The sequence below is a fragment of the Loxodonta africana genome, chromosome 18 (genome assembly GCF_030014295.1).
Source record: "Loxodonta africana isolate mLoxAfr1 chromosome 18, mLoxAfr1.hap2, whole genome shotgun sequence".
NCBI classification, from domain to species: Eukaryota; Metazoa; Chordata; class Mammalia; order Proboscidea; family Elephantidae; genus Loxodonta; species Loxodonta africana.
In genome coordinates, this window is record NC_087359.1 from 12,427,168 (window position 1) to 12,446,656 (window position 19,489).

The 19,489-nt window shown below is 50.5% G+C and overlaps 1 protein-coding gene across 6 annotated transcripts in view; it reads right to left on the reverse strand.

Moving 5' to 3' along the window:
* The window catches only part of RPTOR (regulatory associated protein of MTOR complex 1), a 444,673-nt gene that overhangs the window by 102,891 nt on the left and 322,293 nt on the right, over positions 1–19,489 (reverse strand). For all 6 annotated transcript variants that reach the window (XM_064270591.1, XM_064270592.1, XM_064270594.1 and 3 more), the window contains 3 exons: positions 11,345–11,446; positions 5,652–5,735; positions 3,334–3,444 (listed from right to left, as the gene is read on the reverse strand). In XM_064270591.1, coding sequence (XP_064126661.1) covers positions 3,334–3,444; positions 5,652–5,735; positions 11,345–11,446 — 297 coding nt within the window. The remainder of the gene's footprint in view (positions 1–3,333; positions 3,445–5,651; positions 5,736–11,344; positions 11,447–19,489) is intronic.

A 19,489-nucleotide genomic window follows, 5' to 3' on the forward strand; every position in this document is an offset into this window, starting at 1 on the left:
CTCACAGAACACAAAAACTACGTTATTAAGGAACTAACAAGCTACAACTCAGGATCAGGATCAGGAAGCACAGAGTCAAAGCCTGGAAAGCTCCCCTAAAACGGAGAGCACAACCTTCCTTCTTCAGTGCGGGAGAGCTCTCTCAGCTCCTCTCGGCCGTGGAAGCAAGTAGGCCCTTCTCTCAGCCCTGCAGACCCTCTCTTGACATGCCCACCCCCTCAGGCCTGCAGGCCCCCTCTTGGCACACCTGCCCCCTCGGCTTTGCAGACCCCTCTGCCTTTGGCGTCCCCACTGTTGACCTCTGTACTGTAACTGGCCCAGCTCACAGGCAGTGTAGCAGCTTGCTCAGCTCTCTTAGCTGCTTTCATAGCTGCAGCTTTCTGCCATCACTGCCAATTCTGCTGCAGGGCTCCTTCCGGCCGTTGCTGCCAGCTCTGCCACAGGACCCCTTCCACGCCTCTCGCTGTCTCCACTGTTACAGCCCTTGACTCGTATTATAGCTCCTTTAGGGTATTCTTCACCTCCTCTCTCTCAGCTTCTGCTTCTGTTCCCTTCTCTCTCCTCAACTCTCTAAAACCTCTGTGGGGTTGGCTGTTTATATAAGCAAACTCCTTGTCAATTTCAAGGAATGGCCCTCCCAGCAAGACCACAAACAGACCAATCCCCGCCAAGTCACTCAATCTTATTGAGTGGTTTTGTGCACCACTATTTGCATAACAAATTGACCAATCCCTGCTAGGTGTGTGAAATAGACCAATCACAGGGCAGACTGCAGCCCAGGGTCAGACAAAAAGTATCAAACCATGGAGCTGTCTACAGCTTACCCAGGAAATGTCAACCAACCTGGGGAATCCCATGGACAAAGGTAACAAACCCTCTGGGGTAGAAAACAACCTGGGAGCCCTGCCCCCAAGTTGCTTCACCAAAAAACTGACACAAAGGTAACTAAGGTAACTCCTCAGGGCTTTGGGGAAAAATCGCTTGGGCTGTTTTTCCAAAGAGCTGAGGTAAAAGACCACTTAAAGGATCTCAGTTCACCATGATACCACTGACCCCAACCTTCTCTTCAACTTTGCTATGTTCTCTCCTTTACTGTGGTCTGGAAAGGGCCCCGTCTCAGCCTCAGAGGCCCTAAAAACATGGATGTTTCTCCACTTGTTCCTTTGTCCTGTAGACATGCAGGACTACTACTGGCTTAAAAAACAAGCAAAAAAGCCCAACCAACCCTTTACTGATGTTGAGTCCTCAAAGTCTCTCCCCTCACCTACCTCACCCCTCAGGCAGGCAGTCCACCTCATCAGTTCCGCTTCTTGGCCATGTCCTTGTCCCTCTGGTCTCTAGCTCCACCTCTGAACTACGCACAGGTGCTCTCCCCAAGGCTGACTGCAATGCTTCTCCACAACAGCCCCATAGAGGGCGTGATGCTCTCCATCCCCACACACTCTGTCCTGTGACCCCTGCTCTGCATCCTGCGAACAAGGGCCTCTAGAGCCCTACTCGTTCCAGTTTCCTCTGGCAGCTCTCTTCCTTTCTCCGCCTCCCAGCCCTCAGAGCCATCATTTCTATATTTTCCCTCAAGGATCTCACCCACTTCATCATGAGGTGGACGAAGCCCCGACGCCGACCCTCCAGGCCAGCCTTTTCCTAAGCTCCAGGGCCTCATGATCCATCATCTCCTGAACGCCCTGAGTGTCCTATCAGCGCTCCAGACTCAAGAGGCCAAAGTGCACTTTATCATTTCCCAAACCAGCTCCACCTGCCCTTCTATTAGTGACACCCCACTTCTCCTACCACACAGGCTCAAAGCTTCGAGAACCACTCCCCCTACACTCACCGTCCTCCCCCATTGGCCCCCACCTCCTCCATAAGCCCTCCACCTTCTCATGTGTGTGGTATGGGTGCGGTCTCCTCACTGGTCTGCGTCCCCCCACAATTTTCTTCATACTGAGGCCAGACAGTTGTTACACACCACAGCTTGGTTATCTTTTCTTTGCTCCAGAACCTTCAATCGTTGCCCACTGCCTGCTGATAAAACCCCGCAGTTCAGAATCACATGCCCTTCATTTTATCGCCTTCCCCTCTCTCCAGCATGTTGGCCCAATGGCACTCCTGGTCTTTCACACGTGTCCTCTGTGCTTTCCCCTCGCTGGCTCCTGCTCAGCTGCCTGTCCCCGCCCACCTGACATACTTACCCTTGGCAGGGGGCAGCCTCCCAGGACTCTCAGGTCCCTGTCTTTGAAACATCACATTTGGGGCGTGCATCTGCCGTGGGCTGTGATGCACTGCCTCACCCTGGTGGCTATATCATCTGCATCCATGTCCCCCTGGACAAGCTCCTGAGAGGACAGGGACAGCTGACCTCCGTGTTACCTCCAGCCACAGCACAGAGGTTTAATTCAATATTGTTATGAAATATATCCAACAAAACGTTTGGCAACTGAACATTTTCATGCATGCAATACAGTGACATTGGTCATGATCACCAGGCTGTGTAGCCATCACCATCCACACAGAGGTTGGAACCAGGAGGAGCCCTGCCTCTGTGTTTCCAGCATGGACCAGGGGCTGCTGAGGCCTGGGGTGTGGGGACCTGTGGGTTGGTGGTTATTTGGGACGGCAGAGCTGGAGACAAGGGCTTGGCAGTCACATGTGGGGAAGGGACCACTAATGCCCGGGGTCTGGCCCGGTGGACAGCGCCGGATTTCATGGCAGTAGCCTGTGCCTCGGTGCTCCTGCCCACACATTGAGGGTTGGGGAGGAGAGAAGCATCAGCTAGAAGGACAGATGAGGCTGACATGGGGTGAAGCCAGGCATGGCCACACTTCAGGAAGAAGCAGGCAGTGAGTGACCCTGCCACAGGTCAAGGCACACAGAGTGGTCTCAGGGTGGGAGACAAGGTGTGAGGGTTGGGGGCAGCGCAGGTGGCTGGCAGTCAGGACGCACCTGGCACAGGTGAGCCTGGGTGAGCGTGTGGAGAAGGGAAGGTGAGGACGGGGAAGTCATTCATAGGGTGCTGGCCAGGGAGAGGCCTCTGCTTTACTCTGGAAGAGAGGACAGCCCAGTGAGGGATGGCACCAGCAGTGCGGTGAGGGACAGGAGGTGGGCTGGGACAGAAACGCAGGCTTTAACCCTGGGAGGGAAGGATACGAGGCAGAGGGAGCTCTGTGAGCAAGGTCAGCTCAAACGTGTACACTCCCTGTGGGGACCCCGGCCCGCAGCCACCATCCCTGGGTCGGGCAGCCTAGGACTAGAGAAGGAACTGGGTGAGAGGCCAGTGAGTCAAGACGCAGAGCAGGATCACGTGTGTTGGGAGGACAAGCTGAGATTACTCACACTGTCAACAGCAAGGATCTTGGCCCATATGAACACCAGGAGGGGCCGCAGCTCCCGGGCTGAACTCTGAAGCAGCTTCAGAACGTAAGGAAAAATGCCGACAGACAAGGCCTGAGGGGAGAAAAGAGGGTGAGAAGGTTCCCTCCTGAGCTCCAAACTGCAGAGAGGATCAAGGGGTCCCCAGGGCCTCAGCCCACAGGAGATGGGGCGAGAACGTGCCTCATGCAAAGCCTGAGGGGCCGCCTCCAGATCTGTTCATCTCTGACTTTACTCCTGGAGGTCTGGGCGTTTCTAGACCTGACTGGTCCAAACAGACCAGGACGACTCCTGCGACAGTGCCTCCTCATTGAGGGACAGGCTGCTTTGTGCCAGGGAGCCGGCACCCACCTCAAGGGCCTCGCCTACTCCCACCAGCATGACTGCATGTGGCCCTGGGCTGAGGCTGGAAGACTGGAGCCAGGTCTCCATCACCCGTGGGGCCTTGTCTGCTCCAACGGGAGATAAGCCGGCTTGGAGGCCAGTGCACACAGGTAGAATCTCCAGTGCGCCCTGTTTGTGCAGCAGTGGGGGCCTTGTCCTTGGGAGGCTTCTCTGCTCTCAGTGCAGGGAAATGAGATGGGGTGGAGTCCCAAGCACAGAACCACGGGGCAGCCCAGCCGCTTTCAATCCTTTTACTATATCCTTATCTCAGATTCTTTGGAATTCTGAAGCTATCCCAGTGGTATCATCTCCAATAACTGGGGTCTCCTGCAACAGGGACGGGGGAGGTGCAGGACCCAGGATGCCCAGTGCCAGGTCTGGTCCTTCCTTGTTATATGGTCATGTTTAGCTGGGAGTGAACACTCATTTCTCTGGTTCAGGGTTTGAGCTCTCTCCCAGGAGCCAAAACTACATCTGTAGCAACGCTTCGTTTATCCGGCATCTGTTTATATAGTGGTAACATTTCCAATTAGCATGTGCCTAACTCTTTGAAGGGCCAAATCTGTTTAAAAAAAAATTAACCAGATACATGAATATCTTCCTAATACATGTGAATGTGTTTTCTTGTCTTGTTAAAGAGTATAATCAACACACTTTAAGTGTTTCCACGACGACTAAGCAATAGTGTCATGCACAACCACACACACACCCACACCTACATACACACCCACACCTACGCACACCCACACCCACACACGAGAATGGAGCTGGAAGTTATTCACTGGTCTCAGGTACTTGAGAGAGAAATGGCCCCAGACGGGGAGCGAGGTATTGTTCTTCCTATTTTTCAGATTTTCTCTCTCCTCCCACAACACTGGACCATCAATTATCACTCTTTGTTGACAGTATATTATGAAAAATATAAATACACAAAAACGTAGAGTGAACTCCCAGGTACTCAGTCCCTGTCCCCCCAACACCCACTGCAGCCCCACCTGCCTGCCCTCCCTGTAACACTCTGAAGCCAATCCTACATGTCACATAAGTTCCCCTGTGAATGTTTAGTTGCATATCTCTAAAATAACGTCTCTTTTATAAAAACACAACCACATTAGCACTATGCCACCTAAAACAATCATTCTTTAATAATGCTAAATAGCCAGGTAGTGTAAAGCTTCTGTCTCCTGAATGTCATTTTATACAACTTTAATGTTTTAATTTTTATTTGCAAACACAACTGCGTAAGGTCTACATATTGTAGCTTCACTGAGAGCTGCTCGCATCTCTTCTAAACTATAGGCTCCCTTTGTTTCTCCTTTGTTTTCCTTGTAATTTATTTGTTGTAAAAACTGATCACTTGTTGATTCTATTTCTGTCCATCTTTTCTGTGTTGAGGGGACATTTCTACTCTTGTACAGAACGAGTAACAGAAAAGCGTTTTGGAATCGTGCCTACAATAAGAGTAAGAGGACAGGCAGTGAGGACTGAGAGGCTCTTGGGAGCAAAAGCACCCATGTGTGGCACAGGGTGTGGCTGGGCTCAGGGCCACTGGGTTCCTGGCAGTGGCAGAGAGAAGCCAGTCTCTTAAACGGGACCCTTCCTTTCTGCAAAGGCCAAGTTCTAACATCGGATGGAAAAAGGGGGGCAAAAAGAGAAACAAAACAAAAAAGCTGACAATGAAGGCTGCACAGGCACACCTCAGAGGACTTCACACACTCACCAACCATCCCCGAGTGGAGGCTCCTCAGACCACAGGCCATGGTCAGTTCTGGATCATGAAGTACGCCCACAGACTGTCGTTGCTTCATGAAGAACAACACACACCACAGGCTCTGGGTCTACTTGCCACCCCACCCCCAGGCTCTCCCCTCCCCGAGTTGATGCAGAAAAGCACGCACCAGGCTCACCGCCCAGGGACCCAAGTCCAAAAATCTTCCCAGCAAGTCCAGGGCTCTCAGCCGATGCACTTGGCTTAACAGCACCTGAGAAGAAAAGAAAGAAAACCACATCACTGCAAAACTGCACACGTGGGTTCCTCGGTGACAGCTCCTGCTACGAGCTTCTGGACTTCGGTCTGACCATACAAGTTGCTCATCTCGACCTACAGTGGACAGTCCTGTCTACACATCATGCTCTTAGACAGACTAAGAAAACACACCTCTTGATGACACAGGCAACCTCTTGATGACACAGGCAAATACACTCACTGTGCAAAGTATCAGAACATGTGCTCTTTGGCTGCGTTAAAAAAACTCACTGATGACATTTTGTATACAAACTTTCAGATATTTCCTTTATGTATATGCCTCTCTGGTTTACTCTAAACTGAAATATTACCATATTTCTCATCTCCTTTTCAGCTAAACAGCACACTGAGACCATGTATTGCTCCATGTCACCACAGGTGCCCTGGCCACACACCCCATGGCAGTCCACCCTTCATTCATCTGTCTAGACACCATCCCCACTGCTAGGTATTGAGACTATTATCACCATTTGCCATTATGCACAGTGCTGTGACAAATACCCCAACGTGCACAGCTTTGTACATCTGTATGACAATCTCGCTGGGATAAATCCTGGAAGCAAAACCACAGGGTCAGAGTGTGTGTACTCACATTACCAAATAACCCTCCAGCTGAACCATTTTCACTCTCAGTGAACATGTGGGCAAGGCTCTGCCTGTGTTGCTGGTGGGGCTTTGCAGCCCGCATGTCGCTCATTGGTTAGGGGACCTCAGGCAAATGCCTTAACATCTTTGAGCCTTAATGTCTTCATTCATAAACAAGGACAACATGGTGCTGATCCAGAAATGTTCCTGAAAGCTCCTGAGGCAAGGCTATCCCTTATTATACTATTATTATTTGTTCATCTGATGTTGTTGTTGTTAGGTGCCATTGAGTTGGTTCTGACTCATGGTGACCCTATGAAAAACAGAATGAAACACTACCTGGTCCTGCGCCATCCTCACAATTGTTGTAATGCTTGTGCCCACTGTTGCAGCCACTGTGTAAATCTATCTCATTGAGGGTTTTCCTCTTTTTTGCTGACCTTCTACTTTACCAAGCATGATGTCCTTCTCCAGGGACTGGTCCCTTCTGATAATATGTCCAAAGTACATGAGACAAACTCCCACCATCCTTGCTTCTAAGGGGCATTCTGGCTGTATTTCTTCCAAGACAGGTTTGATCATTCTTCTGGCAATCCATGGCATATTCAATATTCTTAGCCAACACCATGATTCAAAGGCATCAATTCTTCTTTGGTCTTCCTTATTCATTGCCCAGCTTTTGAATGCATATGAAGTGACTGAAAACACCATGGCTTGGGTCAGGCTTAGTCCTCAAGATGACATCTTGCTTTTCTACCACTTTAAAGAGATCTTTTGCAGCAGATTTGCCCAATGCAATGCATCATTTGACTTCTTGACTGCTGCTTCCACGGGCGTTGATAGTGGATCCAAGTAAAATGAAATCCTTGGCAACTTCAAATTTTTCTCCATTTGTCATGATGTTGCTTATTGGTCCGGTTGTGAGGATGTTTGTTTTATTCTTTATGTTGAGGTGTAATCCATACTGAAGGCTGTGGTTTTTGATCTTCATCAGTAAGTGCTTCAAGTTTTCTTTTCTTTCAGCAAGCAAGGTTGTGTCATCTGCATAATGCAGGTTGTTAATGAGTCTTCCTCCAATTCTGATGCCTTGTTCTTCATATATATAGTCCAGCTTCTCAGATTATTTGCTCAGCATACAGATTGAATAAGTATGGATATAATCCTAACCCATCTGATAGGTGAAAGCAAACTCTGCCTCAAATCTCGGTTTCTTTGATGATGAGGGTGGCTGGACATGTTTTCCATTCCATCAGTTAGCTGGCAATTTTGCCAGTAAATCAGCCATATGTGTGCTCAGACCATTCTACTCCTAAGTGTCTGACCTTTGCTTATTGGTATGAAAGAGCTCTTTATACGTAGAGATCAGTCTTTACCATATACGTTGCATTTTTTTGTTGTTGTTATTTCAGAGTTTTAAGTTTAGTGGTGTTACCTGTATTGACCTTTTCCTTTATGTCTTTTAGACTCGAGGTCATGTGCACTGCATTCTTCTGTATTGACCTTTTCCTTTATGTCTTTTAGACTCGAGGTCATGTGCACTGTATTCTTCCGACCCAAAGCATTCCCATCTACAATGTCTCCACGGAACAGGCGTTCACTGGAAGTGTGCTCTGTGCTGGCACATGTGCTAGGGGCGACCAGGGACAGCAGGGCTTTGCTGGGAGAGCCGGAGATCCAGGAGTGCCTCGGGAGGTGCTAGTGCCCAGCAGACACCATCTACAAGGAGTACTGGGAAAGCTACCTGTATTTGTCTTTTAACATTACATCTTCTTTCCTATTCCCTCTGTTGATTTTATTTTTACAAGGCAAAAAAGGGCATCCATGCTGACAAGGAAAGCTTATTTCTGCGTTACATTTATATGTGGGGACTGCAAACCGACCAGGCCTGATGGGCCAATTCACTTGTCAGCTAATGCTGTTCCGCCTGTGGGTGGAGAGAATTCTCTCTGGCATTCGGCAACAGTAGCAGGAATTTGAAGAGCTATGAAGTCTCTGCGATGAAACTCTCTTTCCCTTAAGTAACATTTTCTGACTTGCCAAAGCACTGGAAAACAATTTATGGACAACAGGGCCAGGCCTCAGCAACAATAAAGCTTCTGAGACAAAGCGTGGTGTAGTCGGCCGAGTTAATGAGGAAGGCAGTGAGGACGTACTGCCTGGCCAGGAGCCCTATGCACGCGCCTGCCTTATCTTCCTGTTCAGTAAAGGCTCACCATGGACCCAGGAGCCCCTTTGCATGCATGCGCCTGCCTTATCTTCTTGTTCAGTTAAGGCTCACCACGGACCCAGGAGCCCCTGTGCACGCGCCTGCCTTATCTTCCTGTTCAGGTAAAGCTCACCATGGACCCAGGAGCCCCTGTGCACGTGCCTGCCTTATCTTCCTGTTCACTTAGGCTCACCATGGACCCAGGAGCCCCTCTGCATGCACGTGCCTTATCTCCTGTTCAGTAAAGGCTCACCATGGACCCAGGAACCCCTTTGCATGCGCCTGCCTTATCTTCCTGTTCAGTTAAGGCTCACCATGGACCCAGGCTGGGCACAGCCGGAAGCAGCCCCACCAAGGTGATGAAGGTGCTGCCCTCAGGGGCTTTAGAGGATCCCACAAAAATGCCTTCCTTCTCTCCCCCCAGAGTTCTGTTTTCTCATTTTGGCATCAGAAATGCTGCTCCACTAGGTCTCCGCTTCCCTGAGGGAGCGTGGTTGTAAACAGAACATTAGAAATACATCTGTAGATGTAGAGGATCGTCTACTGGGCTGAAGAGAGCTGGACTTACATGCTGGCGGCCTGCTCCGCCACAGAGAGGCCAGTGCTACTTGGCCAGGGGAGCGTCAGGGGCTTTTGGATGAGGGCCGCAGCAATGCTGATGAGCATCAGGGGAGCCCAGTGACTCAGGAGGAGCCGCAGGGCACAGCACACCCCACCTGCATCCCCAGATTCCCAAATCCTGCCACTGTCCAGCTTCTGTTCACGCCTAGCCGTGCAGAGAGAGTACTGCTCCACAAATGTTCTGTTTTCTCTCATTGCTGTATTGTTGCCTTTTTGTTTGTATTGTTTAGTTTCACAAATCTGTTTGTTTACAGCTCACCTTGCAATCTCAAGATTGTCTTAAACAAACCCAGAAGCACAAGAGAGAAACAGGAGTGATTTTTTGTTTTAAATCTGGATCACAACATCCGAGTATGGGTTGCACCCTTTTCATAATGTCAGAAAAGGAGCTCTGGCGAGGCACAAAAATGCCTATGGTTACGTGTCACACACATCACTCTCCACTGCCCAGCTAGGTGTCACCACTGGTGAGGACAGGGCCAGGCTGCAGCTCTCTGACCCACTGGGACCTTCCCCCTCAGTGCCTTGTCCTGCCGTCTGAGGACGTGGGGGCAGAGGCCTGACCCGGGGAGGCCTTGAGTCTGCCAGGAGTAATCGCCAGAGCTGCAGATGCAGCTGGCAGGGTGGCCAAGCACAGGATCCACTCAGAGAGAACCACCTGAGCTCTGGGCATGACAAAGACGTGCTGGCCAGGTGCTCAGTGCCTCTTGGAAGGGGCAGCTGATGAGAGGGGAGCTCCGGTCTCCTGGAGACAGTGGGTGCTGCCCCTCATGAGGTCGGCAGCCTTAGTGTGAAAGCCAAGTCCTTCCCTTGGAAGGAAGCGGAGCCAAAAGAGCTGACATGCCTTTTCTGGCCCAGAGAGGTCAAGCCGCCCACATGCTACCTCTGAGGATTTAAGCTCCAGACCTGGAGGGACCCTCTCTCCACTCCATAACCACAGACTTAGACACGGGAAACCTGGAGGGACCCTCTCCCCACTCCATCACTATAGACTTAGACATGGGAAACCTGGAGGGACCCTCTCTCCACTCCCTAACCGCAGAGACTTAGACACAGGAAATGCAGAACGGGTTTCCCAGCCCTTCCTTCTGCGGGCACCAACCCCCCAAGTGTCCACAGCTCTAATCTAAGTTCAGCCACCCCACCCCATTACAAAAGCTGTTCCCCAGGTGCTCAAGTGAGTTATGAGACATTGGTGTCCACACTGATGTCACGTCACAACCCATCACACACACCTCCTGTATAAATGCACACTAACTGAAGCGAAAGCTTTATGAAATCATTCTTACTCCCTGTGATGAACCCACGAACCCATCTCCAGCCCACTAATGGGCCTCAGTCCGCAGTCGTGTGACTACGGCACCCGCACACACATCCAGGTTTTCTTAGAGCAGCTGCCGTGACAAGCACTAGGATGCCCACGGCCTCTGCCATGGCATGTTCACGGGGGTCAAAGGTGCTGGCTAGGACACCCACGGCCCCCAACACAGCGTGTTCACGGGGGTCAAAGGCACTGGCTAGGACACCCACGGCCCCCAACACAGCGTGTTCACGGGGGTCAAAGGCACTGGCTAGGACACCCACGGCTCCCAACACAGCATGTTCACGGGGGTCAAAGGCACTGGCTAGGACACCCACGGCCCCCAACACAGCATGTTCATGGGGGTCAAAAGGCACTGGCTGGGATGCCCACGGCCCTTGTCATGGCGTGTTCAGAGATTTGTCCTTCTCTCCTGGGATTGAGTTCCATGTCACGTCCTTCCACCAGGAAGGGGGCGATGATGCCGCGGGCCTGTGTTGCAGTGAGGCCGATCTGTAACAGCATTCACCAGTTCCTCCCTATGGGGTATGGGGCAGGGTCGGGGGACAGCTGACGACACCCCACATTTCTATTTCGGGGGGGAGAGCTCAGCAGATTTCCCAGGAAAGCCCTTTAAGAATAAGCTCGCAGTTGGCTTCACTGGTCTGACTGGATCAGTGTGATGCGTTTACCCAGTGCCATGTGGCCCAAGCACAGCCATTGGCCATGGGGATCCGGCGTCTCACACAGCCACACGTTCAGTCCTGGGTAAAAGCGTCCCCAGGTAACTCCTGGCTTTGGCTACCTTCCCACAGGCCACTCTCAGCAACCTGGCCTGATGGAAGACACTTACCTGCAGAACAATGGGGAGCTGTTCAGGGGGGTTCCTGTTCTCCACGCCCATTGTAAGCCATACCTGGAACGCGGTCAGCTGCTCAGCAAAGAAGGGGCTGTGCTGTGGGACAAGCAGGGGGTGAGTTAGGGACGGCCTTGCCGCTGACACACCCCATGCCCCCCGCTGTCATCTACATGACAAAGCTTGACAAAGAGCCAGCCCTCAGCAATCCAGGGGAGAATGAGGGGCCAGGCCACAGCAGGGGAGGTGGGTGCCTGTGGGCAGGCTCTAGGTAGTTTATGAAGGTCCAGCCAACAGGATCTATGAATAGACAGGGGTGGAGGAACCCCTGGGTGGTACAGTTAGGTGCTTGGCTATTAACTAACAGAAAGGTTGGAAGTTTGAACCTATACAGAGGCATCTAAGAAAACAGGCCTGGCAATCTGCTTCTGAAAGGTCAGTCACAAAAACCCTATGGAGCACAGTTCTACTCTGCACACGTGGGGTCACCATGAGTTAGAACTGATTCACCATGAACTGGTTTGGTTTGTGGGTAAGAGAAAAAGAGGGACTCTGCGATAACTCTCAAGTTCCTGGCGAAGCAGCTGGAAGGCAGTGTTGCCAATAGCTCAGATGGGGAAGCTGGTGAGAAAAGCATGTTTGGGAGGAGAATATCAGGAACTCAGTCCAGGACACAATGAGCTTCCGATGCTGATCAGATATCAGGTGGAGACGTCAGCCCGAATACTGTGAGTCTACAGTTGAGGGGAGTAGTCTGGGCTGGGATTTACAGTGAGGAGTCACAGCACACAGATGTTTTTTAAGTTAGGTGGGAAAGAGAAGGGGCCCAAGCCTGAGCTCCGGGCACACTGATGTTTAGAGGCCAAGGGGATGAGGTGGAACCAGCAAGGGGGTGGGGTGTCAGGCAGGAGAGAGAAGGCAGGCTAGAGGCCGAGGGAGGGAAGTGTCCCAGGGGCAAGGAGTGGCCCCCCAGTGTCCTGTCGGGGAGGTGGACAGGGGAGAATGAGAACTGCCATCAGACTTGGCAACGCTGCGGCATCGGTAACTGCTGAGAATCATCACAGGGCAGTTGTGGGGGAAACCGTGGCTGGAGTGAGCTCAAAAACAGAAGATCATGTGGAGACTCAAGTATGGACATGTTCTTGAAAAAATCGGCTGCGAAGGGGAAGGAAGAAATGCAGGGGTCGTTGGAGGTGGGATCAAAAACTTATTTTAAGAAGGAAGAATAATGGCTCATGTATAAGCAGGGAGAGAGGCCTGGTAAGGAGAAGAGTGGAGACTGATGCAGGAGCTGGGCAGCTGCTGGAGGGAGGTCCTGGGGGCTGGGCCTGGGTGCTCCCCACACGCACTGCAGAGAAGGGGAGCACATGAGCCAAGCGAGACGTGGGGTAACGTGATTCCAGATGTGTCTATGTACTCAGTGAAACAGGTGGACAGCATCTGAAAGTGGGACGAGGAGGGGTTTGGGGGTGGAGTGCAAAGGGACCAAGGACTTGCGTGGTCAGGGTTCAGCAGCCCCAGGGCCTCAGGGTGGTGGGCGTACAGCAACAATGGGACAGGGTGGATTCACCCAGAGCTGAGCTGCAGGCGGGAAGGAGAGGAGGTGTGCAGGCATGAGATTGCAGCACCTGACCGAGGGATGCAGGTGGGGGTACAGGCGGAGGAGTCCCTGGGACATGGGTGGGGGGTACAGGTGGAGGAGTCCCCGGGACGCAGGTGGGGCAGATCCAGTGTGCTCACTCCCCCCCGCCACAGAGAAGCCCTGGTGAGAAAGCCGGTGTCATGTGAGACCCTGGCAGAGCAGTTAGCATGTGGGGTGCACATTCCTGCAAAGTCAGCTGAAATGATAACGTTAATTGCGCTGGAGGGCGATCTGAGAAGCTGAAGTGGAGCCCCGGCAGTGATTTTCCTGTCTTTGAGTGTGAATTATTCATAAATTGGTTTGAAAAGCCATCCGTCCAGTTAAGCGGCCGTTCTCCACGTTCCATAGGAGTACCACTGAGCTGAGTTGGGGAAGCCTTTAGCCTGTGAACGGAAGGCAGGTGATTCCGACAATTAAATCTCTCTATCTCCTTTCAGGTTAGTTTCTGGTGTGTGGATTTTCACATGTGGCTCATGACTGGTGTAACTGCTGCATGCAGAAGAAAAATTTCCCATCTTTTCACCTGAAACTGACAAATCAGGAGCACGCTGGCCAGCGAGGAGGAGGCTGTGGAGTCTGTCAGCTTCCAGAAACTTCAGGAAGTTGTCAGGATTAGTGCAGGTACTGCACCAAGAGCAGCCCAGCACTCTGAATGGCACTCAGTAAAGCACCTGGAGAGCCGCCCATGTCTCTAAGGACGACTCTCTAAGCTGGTGTTTCAGGCCAAAGTGGTCAGCTTCTCCCAGATCACGCCTGTAAGGTGACGGGGCCACTCTGCAGATTCTCAGGGCAGCGGGGCACAGGGTGAGCGCTCGGGACAGTGCCCTTGTCCTGTGGCGGTGGCTCTGAGTTACGAGCCCCGACCACACACCTGGGCCTCCCAGGACAATCTGCTCTGTGTGGGTCCCTGTGTCAGATGATCTGACCTTTTAAAAATAGGTGCTGAATTCAATGGGGAGTCCCTGGGGGGTGCAAATGGTTAACCTGCTCAGCTGCTAACTGAAAGGTTGGAGACTTGAGTCCACACAGAGGTGCCTTGGAAGAAAGGCCTAGCAATTTACCACTGAAAAATCAGCTACTGAACACCCTGTGGAGCCCAGTTCTGCTCTGATGCACACGCAGTCACCAAGAGTTGGAGCTGATCCCACTGCAACTATTTTTTTATTTCTTTTTTAGTACCCTCAATGTTCAAACCGTTAATGTGCCCGGCTGCTAAACGAAGGGTTGGAGGTTCAAGTCTACTCAGAGGCATTTTGGAAGAAAGACCTGGTGATCTACTTCAGAAAAGCAGCCACTGAAAACCCTGTGGGGCGCAGTTCTACCAGGTGTTGACTCAGAGGCAGCTGGTGGTGGTGGACACTTGAGGGACAGAGGAGGGAAGGCAGGTCCAGAGCCTGAGGGGGGCCGAAGGCAACAGTGGACACTCAATGGACGGAGGAGGGAAGGCAGGCCCAGAGCCTGAGGAGGGCCGAAGGCAACAGTGGACACTCGATGGACGGAGGAGGGAAGCCAGGTCCAGAGCCTGAGGGAGGCCGAAGGCAACAGTGGACACTCAATGGACGGACGAGGAAAGGCAGGTCCAGAGCCTGAGGGGGGCCGAAGGCAACAGTGGACACTCAATGGACAGAGGAGGGAAGGCAGGTCCAGAGCCTGAGGAGGGCTGAAGGCAACAGTGGACACTCAATGGACAGAGGAGGGAAGGCAGGTCCAGAGCCTGAGGGGGGCCGAAGGCAACGGTGGACACTCGATGGATGGACGAGGGAAGGCAGGTCCAGAGCCTGAGGAGGGCTGAAGGCAACAGTGGACACTCGATGGACGGACGAGGGAAGGCAGGTCCAGAGCCTGAGGAGGGTCGAAGGCAACAGTGGACACTCGATGGACGGACGAGGGAAGGCAGGTCCAGAGCCTGAGGGGGGCTGAAGGCAACAGTGGACACTCGATGGACGGAGGAGGGAAGGCAGGTCCAGAGCCTGAGGGGGGCCGAAGGCAACAGTGGACACTCGATGGACAGATGAGGGAAGGCAGGTCCAGAGCCTGAGGAGGGCCGAAGGCAACAGTGGACACTCAATGGACGGACGAGGGAAGGCAGGTCCAGAGCCTGAGGAGGGCCGAAGGCAACAGTGGACACTCGATGGACGGAGGAGGGAAGCCAGGTCCAGAGCCTGAGGGGGGCCGAAGGCAACAGTGGACACTCAATGGTCAGAGGAGGGAAGGCAGGTCCAGAGCCTGAGGAGGGCCGAAGGCAACAGTGGACACTTGATGGACGGACGAGGGAAGGCAGGTCCAGAGCCTGAGGAGGGCCGAAGGCAACAGTGGACACTCATTGGACGGAGGAGGGAAGGCAGGTCCAGAGCCTGAGGAGGGCCGAAGGCAACAGTGGACACTCGATGGACGGAGGAGGCAAGGCAGGTCCAGAGCCTGAGGAGGGCTGAATGCAACAGTCACGTGTAACTGTGGAGCCCGTTCACCCAGACCTGTGCTCTCGCTGCTATGAAAAAGGAAAACGAGTTGATCCTAGCACAGGTTCCACTTTCCTCTGCCGTTCCGACTCATACCTCCTGCTGCTAGGCAGAGCCTTTCCTGACAGTGGCTTGATGTGCCTGCTTTGTGACAACCTGGAAGATTACACGTGAGGCCTCTTTAAACAAGGAGACAAAAGATAGTTGTCCAGTGATCAAAAGCACTCAGATTCCAACCACCCACGAGAATGGTTAGCTTGCAGAAGGTTCTCTTTGAACCCCCAAGAAAGTTCATTATCAAAGTCCCCCATGGTGTATAGATCCCTCTTGTTGCCTCTCTTCCTGTGTCAATAAACACCAATTCCAATAGAGACTCATTTCATTGTTAATTAAAACTTGTCACTTCCAACTGCTGATTCTGGAGGGGTGACATATCCGCTAGGCTTTCTTTTCATGTATCTGACAACGAGGTTTTAGGATGAAGCCAGTGTATGAGCACCTACGTTCATGGCAGCACTATACACAACAGCAAAAACATGGAAACAACCTAAGTGTCCATCAGTGGATGAACGGATAAACAAAATGTGATACACACACAACGGAAATACTACTTGGCGGTAAAGAAAAATGAGTTCCAGAAACACCTGACAACGTGGAGGAACCTGGAGGACATCATGCTGAGAGAAATAAGTCAATTACAAAAAAAACAAATATCGTATATTCCCGCTCTTATGAAATGACATGAATAGGTAAATATACAGAAACTTATGCTCATTAGTGGTTGCCACGGATGGAAGGGGAAGGCAAGGGGGATTCACTCTCTAGACAGTAGAACCAAAAAAAAAAAAAAAAACCCAAACCCACTGCCGTCGAGTTGATTCCCACTAATAGGGACCCCATAGGAGAGTAGAACTGCCCCAAAGAGTTTCCAAGGAGCGCCTAGTGGATATGAACTGCTGACCTCTTGGTTAGCAGCCATAGCACTTACACTTGTTATTTTTGGTGATAGGAAAGGTAACACCACATGAGGGTGAAGTACGTACAGCTTTACAACTGTAAATGATGTCACTAAGATGCACACAAGAAAAAAGGGCCTTCTGGTAATTGCTATGGCATATGTAATTTTGCAACAATAACCAGAAATGATATGCGCGGATATATATCTATGTATGTAGGCGTAAATGTGTGTAGGTATGTATACGTGGGCATGTGTGTGTGTCTATAGGTGTATGGATATGTATATGTACGTGTGTGTGCATATATATTCATATATATAATGAAACACATACATGGCATAATTATGGATACTTCTTAAACATAATCCACACCTCATGGGACTGATTTTCCAGGTTAGGACCATAGTCTCGTGGGACAACTTAGTCAATTGGCATAATATAGTTCATAAAGTTTACGTTCTACATCTTAGTCTGGTGAGTAGTGTCTACGATCTTAAAAGCTTGCTAGTGGCCATGTATTGGTCTCTATTCATCCAGAAAAAAATAGAAAGAAGGAAACCAAAGACTCTAAGAAGAAAACAGACTACAGGACTAAAAGTCTACATGAACCACGGCCTCATCTACCCTGAGACCAGAAGAACTACATGGTGCCCAGCTACCACTACTGACTCTTCTGATCAGGGCCACAATAGATGGATTCTGACAGAATGGGAGTAAAATGTGGAACAGAAGCTTAAATACTTAAAAAAATCTAGACTTACTGGACTGGTTGAGACTGAAAGACTCCCTGAGACTATTGCCCTGAGAGACTCTCTGAACCTTGAACTGAAACAAGTCCCTGAGGTCATCTTGTAGCTAAATAACAGACTGGCTCACAAAATAAAGAATATCACCTGTGAGTACTGTGCTCCTTTAAAAAATCATCTACATGAGACCAAATAGTCAACAGTTACTTTAAAACAAAGATGAGAAGGTCAGGGTGCAGGGAAACTAGATTAATGGAAATGGAACAATCAGAACGGAAATAAGGAGAATGTTCATGCATTGTGAAGGCTGTAAGCAATGTCACTCAACAATCTGCATAGAAACTGTTGAATGGGAAACTAAACTGCTGCATAAACCTTCCCCGAAAACAATGAAATGTCATTTAAAAAAAAAAAAAAAAAAGATGGAGCCAGCATTTACTGGTGAACTATTAAAGAAATGAATTTAGTAAGGCTGCTATACAAAATCACTCGTAAATGACATATACACAAATAAAGAGAAATTAGGAAATGAAATTTTAAAAGATGCCATTGATACCATATTTTTAAGCAAATAATGCACACCTTCTATGTTTGCCAACCTCTCCCTTCCCTGACAAAGTATTTTCATAAGTCCGCTACGTTAATTTTTTTACAGCAACATGAAAAAAAAAATGGCATACTAATGCTTACAAAAATATCTCGTAGGAAGAGGAAATTGTTGGCAAACAAACGTAGAAGGTGTGTGTTATTTGCGTAAAAATACAGTATACCATGTTAATGGATTGGAAAGATGTCAACTTCCTCCAAATCAAGCCATAGATTGACTGCAATCTCAATAAAAATCCCAGCAGGTTCTTTGCAGAAATTGGCAAGCTGATTCTAAAATTCACATGGAAATGCAAAGAGCCAGATAACCAAGGCAATTTTGAAAAAGAACAAAGTTAGAAGACGTAGATTGCCAGCTTTAGAAGACCTCTTCTAAGGGTTTCATAACTAAGACTGTGGTGTTCGTGGAAGGACAAAGTGTCCAAAGGATCAGGACAGGGAACCTAGAGCCACTCTGGAAAAGTGTCTGGCAATTCACTGAAATGGAATATATGCATGGCTGTGACCCAGGCATTCCACTCCTAGTGCATACACCTAACAGCTACAAGAATTAGCAGCACTAGGACCAAGACAAGGGTGAGGGTGAGGTGGTAAGACACTTCCCTTGGGGAAAAATTTAAGGGGGTGAGGGCCAGAACTCAGTAACTGTCATGGATTGAACTGTGTCCCCTAAGAATATGTGTCAACTTGGTTAGGCCATGATCCCCAGTATTGTGTGCTTCTCCTCCATTTTGTGATTTTCCTATGTGTTATAAATCATAATCTCTGCCTGTAGTTAAAGAGGATTAAGGTGTGATGTAACACCCTTGCTAAGTTACATCCCCAAACCAATGTAAAGTGAGGTGGGGTGTGGCCTGCCCCACCTTTTATCTTACAAGAGATCAAAGGGAAGCAAGCAGAGAATGGGGACCTCAAACCACCAAGAAAGCAGTGAGGGAAGCAGAGCAAGTCCTTTGGGCCTGGGGTCCCTGTGTGGAGAAGCTCCTAGTCCGGGGGAAGACTGATGAGAAGGCTGACTGAGAGAGAAAGCCTTCCCCTGGAGCTGATGCCCTGAATTTGGACTTTTAGCCTATTTTACTGTGAAGAAATAAATTTCCCCTTTTTAAAGCCATCCACTTGTGGTATTTCTGTTATAGCAGCACTAGATGACTAAGTCAGAATTTGGTACTGAGAGAACTGGGTGCTGCTCTAACAGATACCTAAAGTGTGGAAGCGTTTTGAAACTGTGAATGGATAGAGAAGTGCCAAAGGCAGAGGACCAGCAGCAGCAAAACCAGGAGACCAGCGCAAGAATGGTGCTGGAGCCGACCCACAGAGCAAGAGAGGCAAGTGTCTGTGCGCAGGAGGCTTCCTGGCAGAGTGGGGTGTCTCCAGGCACTTATCGGTGGAGCTACAGAGCTTTGGAACACTTGCCCCAGCAGGGCAGATGCAGGCTTGAGGCCTGAGGAGCTGAGAGGCCAAGAAACAAGGAAGCAGAAGCTAAAGAGACAAGGAACACAAGAAGCCAAGCTTCCTCTGTCTTAAAAGGTATAGCTGCGACCTCTGGGGTTTCAAAAGGTAGAGTTGCCTCTCAGGTGGACTAGGAGAATGGTGCACCTAAAGCCAAGGGAGAAGAGCTGCTATCCCAGTGGGCCTGGAAAGGTGGAGCTAAAGCCCAGGGCCGAGGCGCCTCCACTCAGAATTCAGAGAGTGTGGCCAACATCTAGAGTCTGGAGGGCAGGGTCACTGTGTAA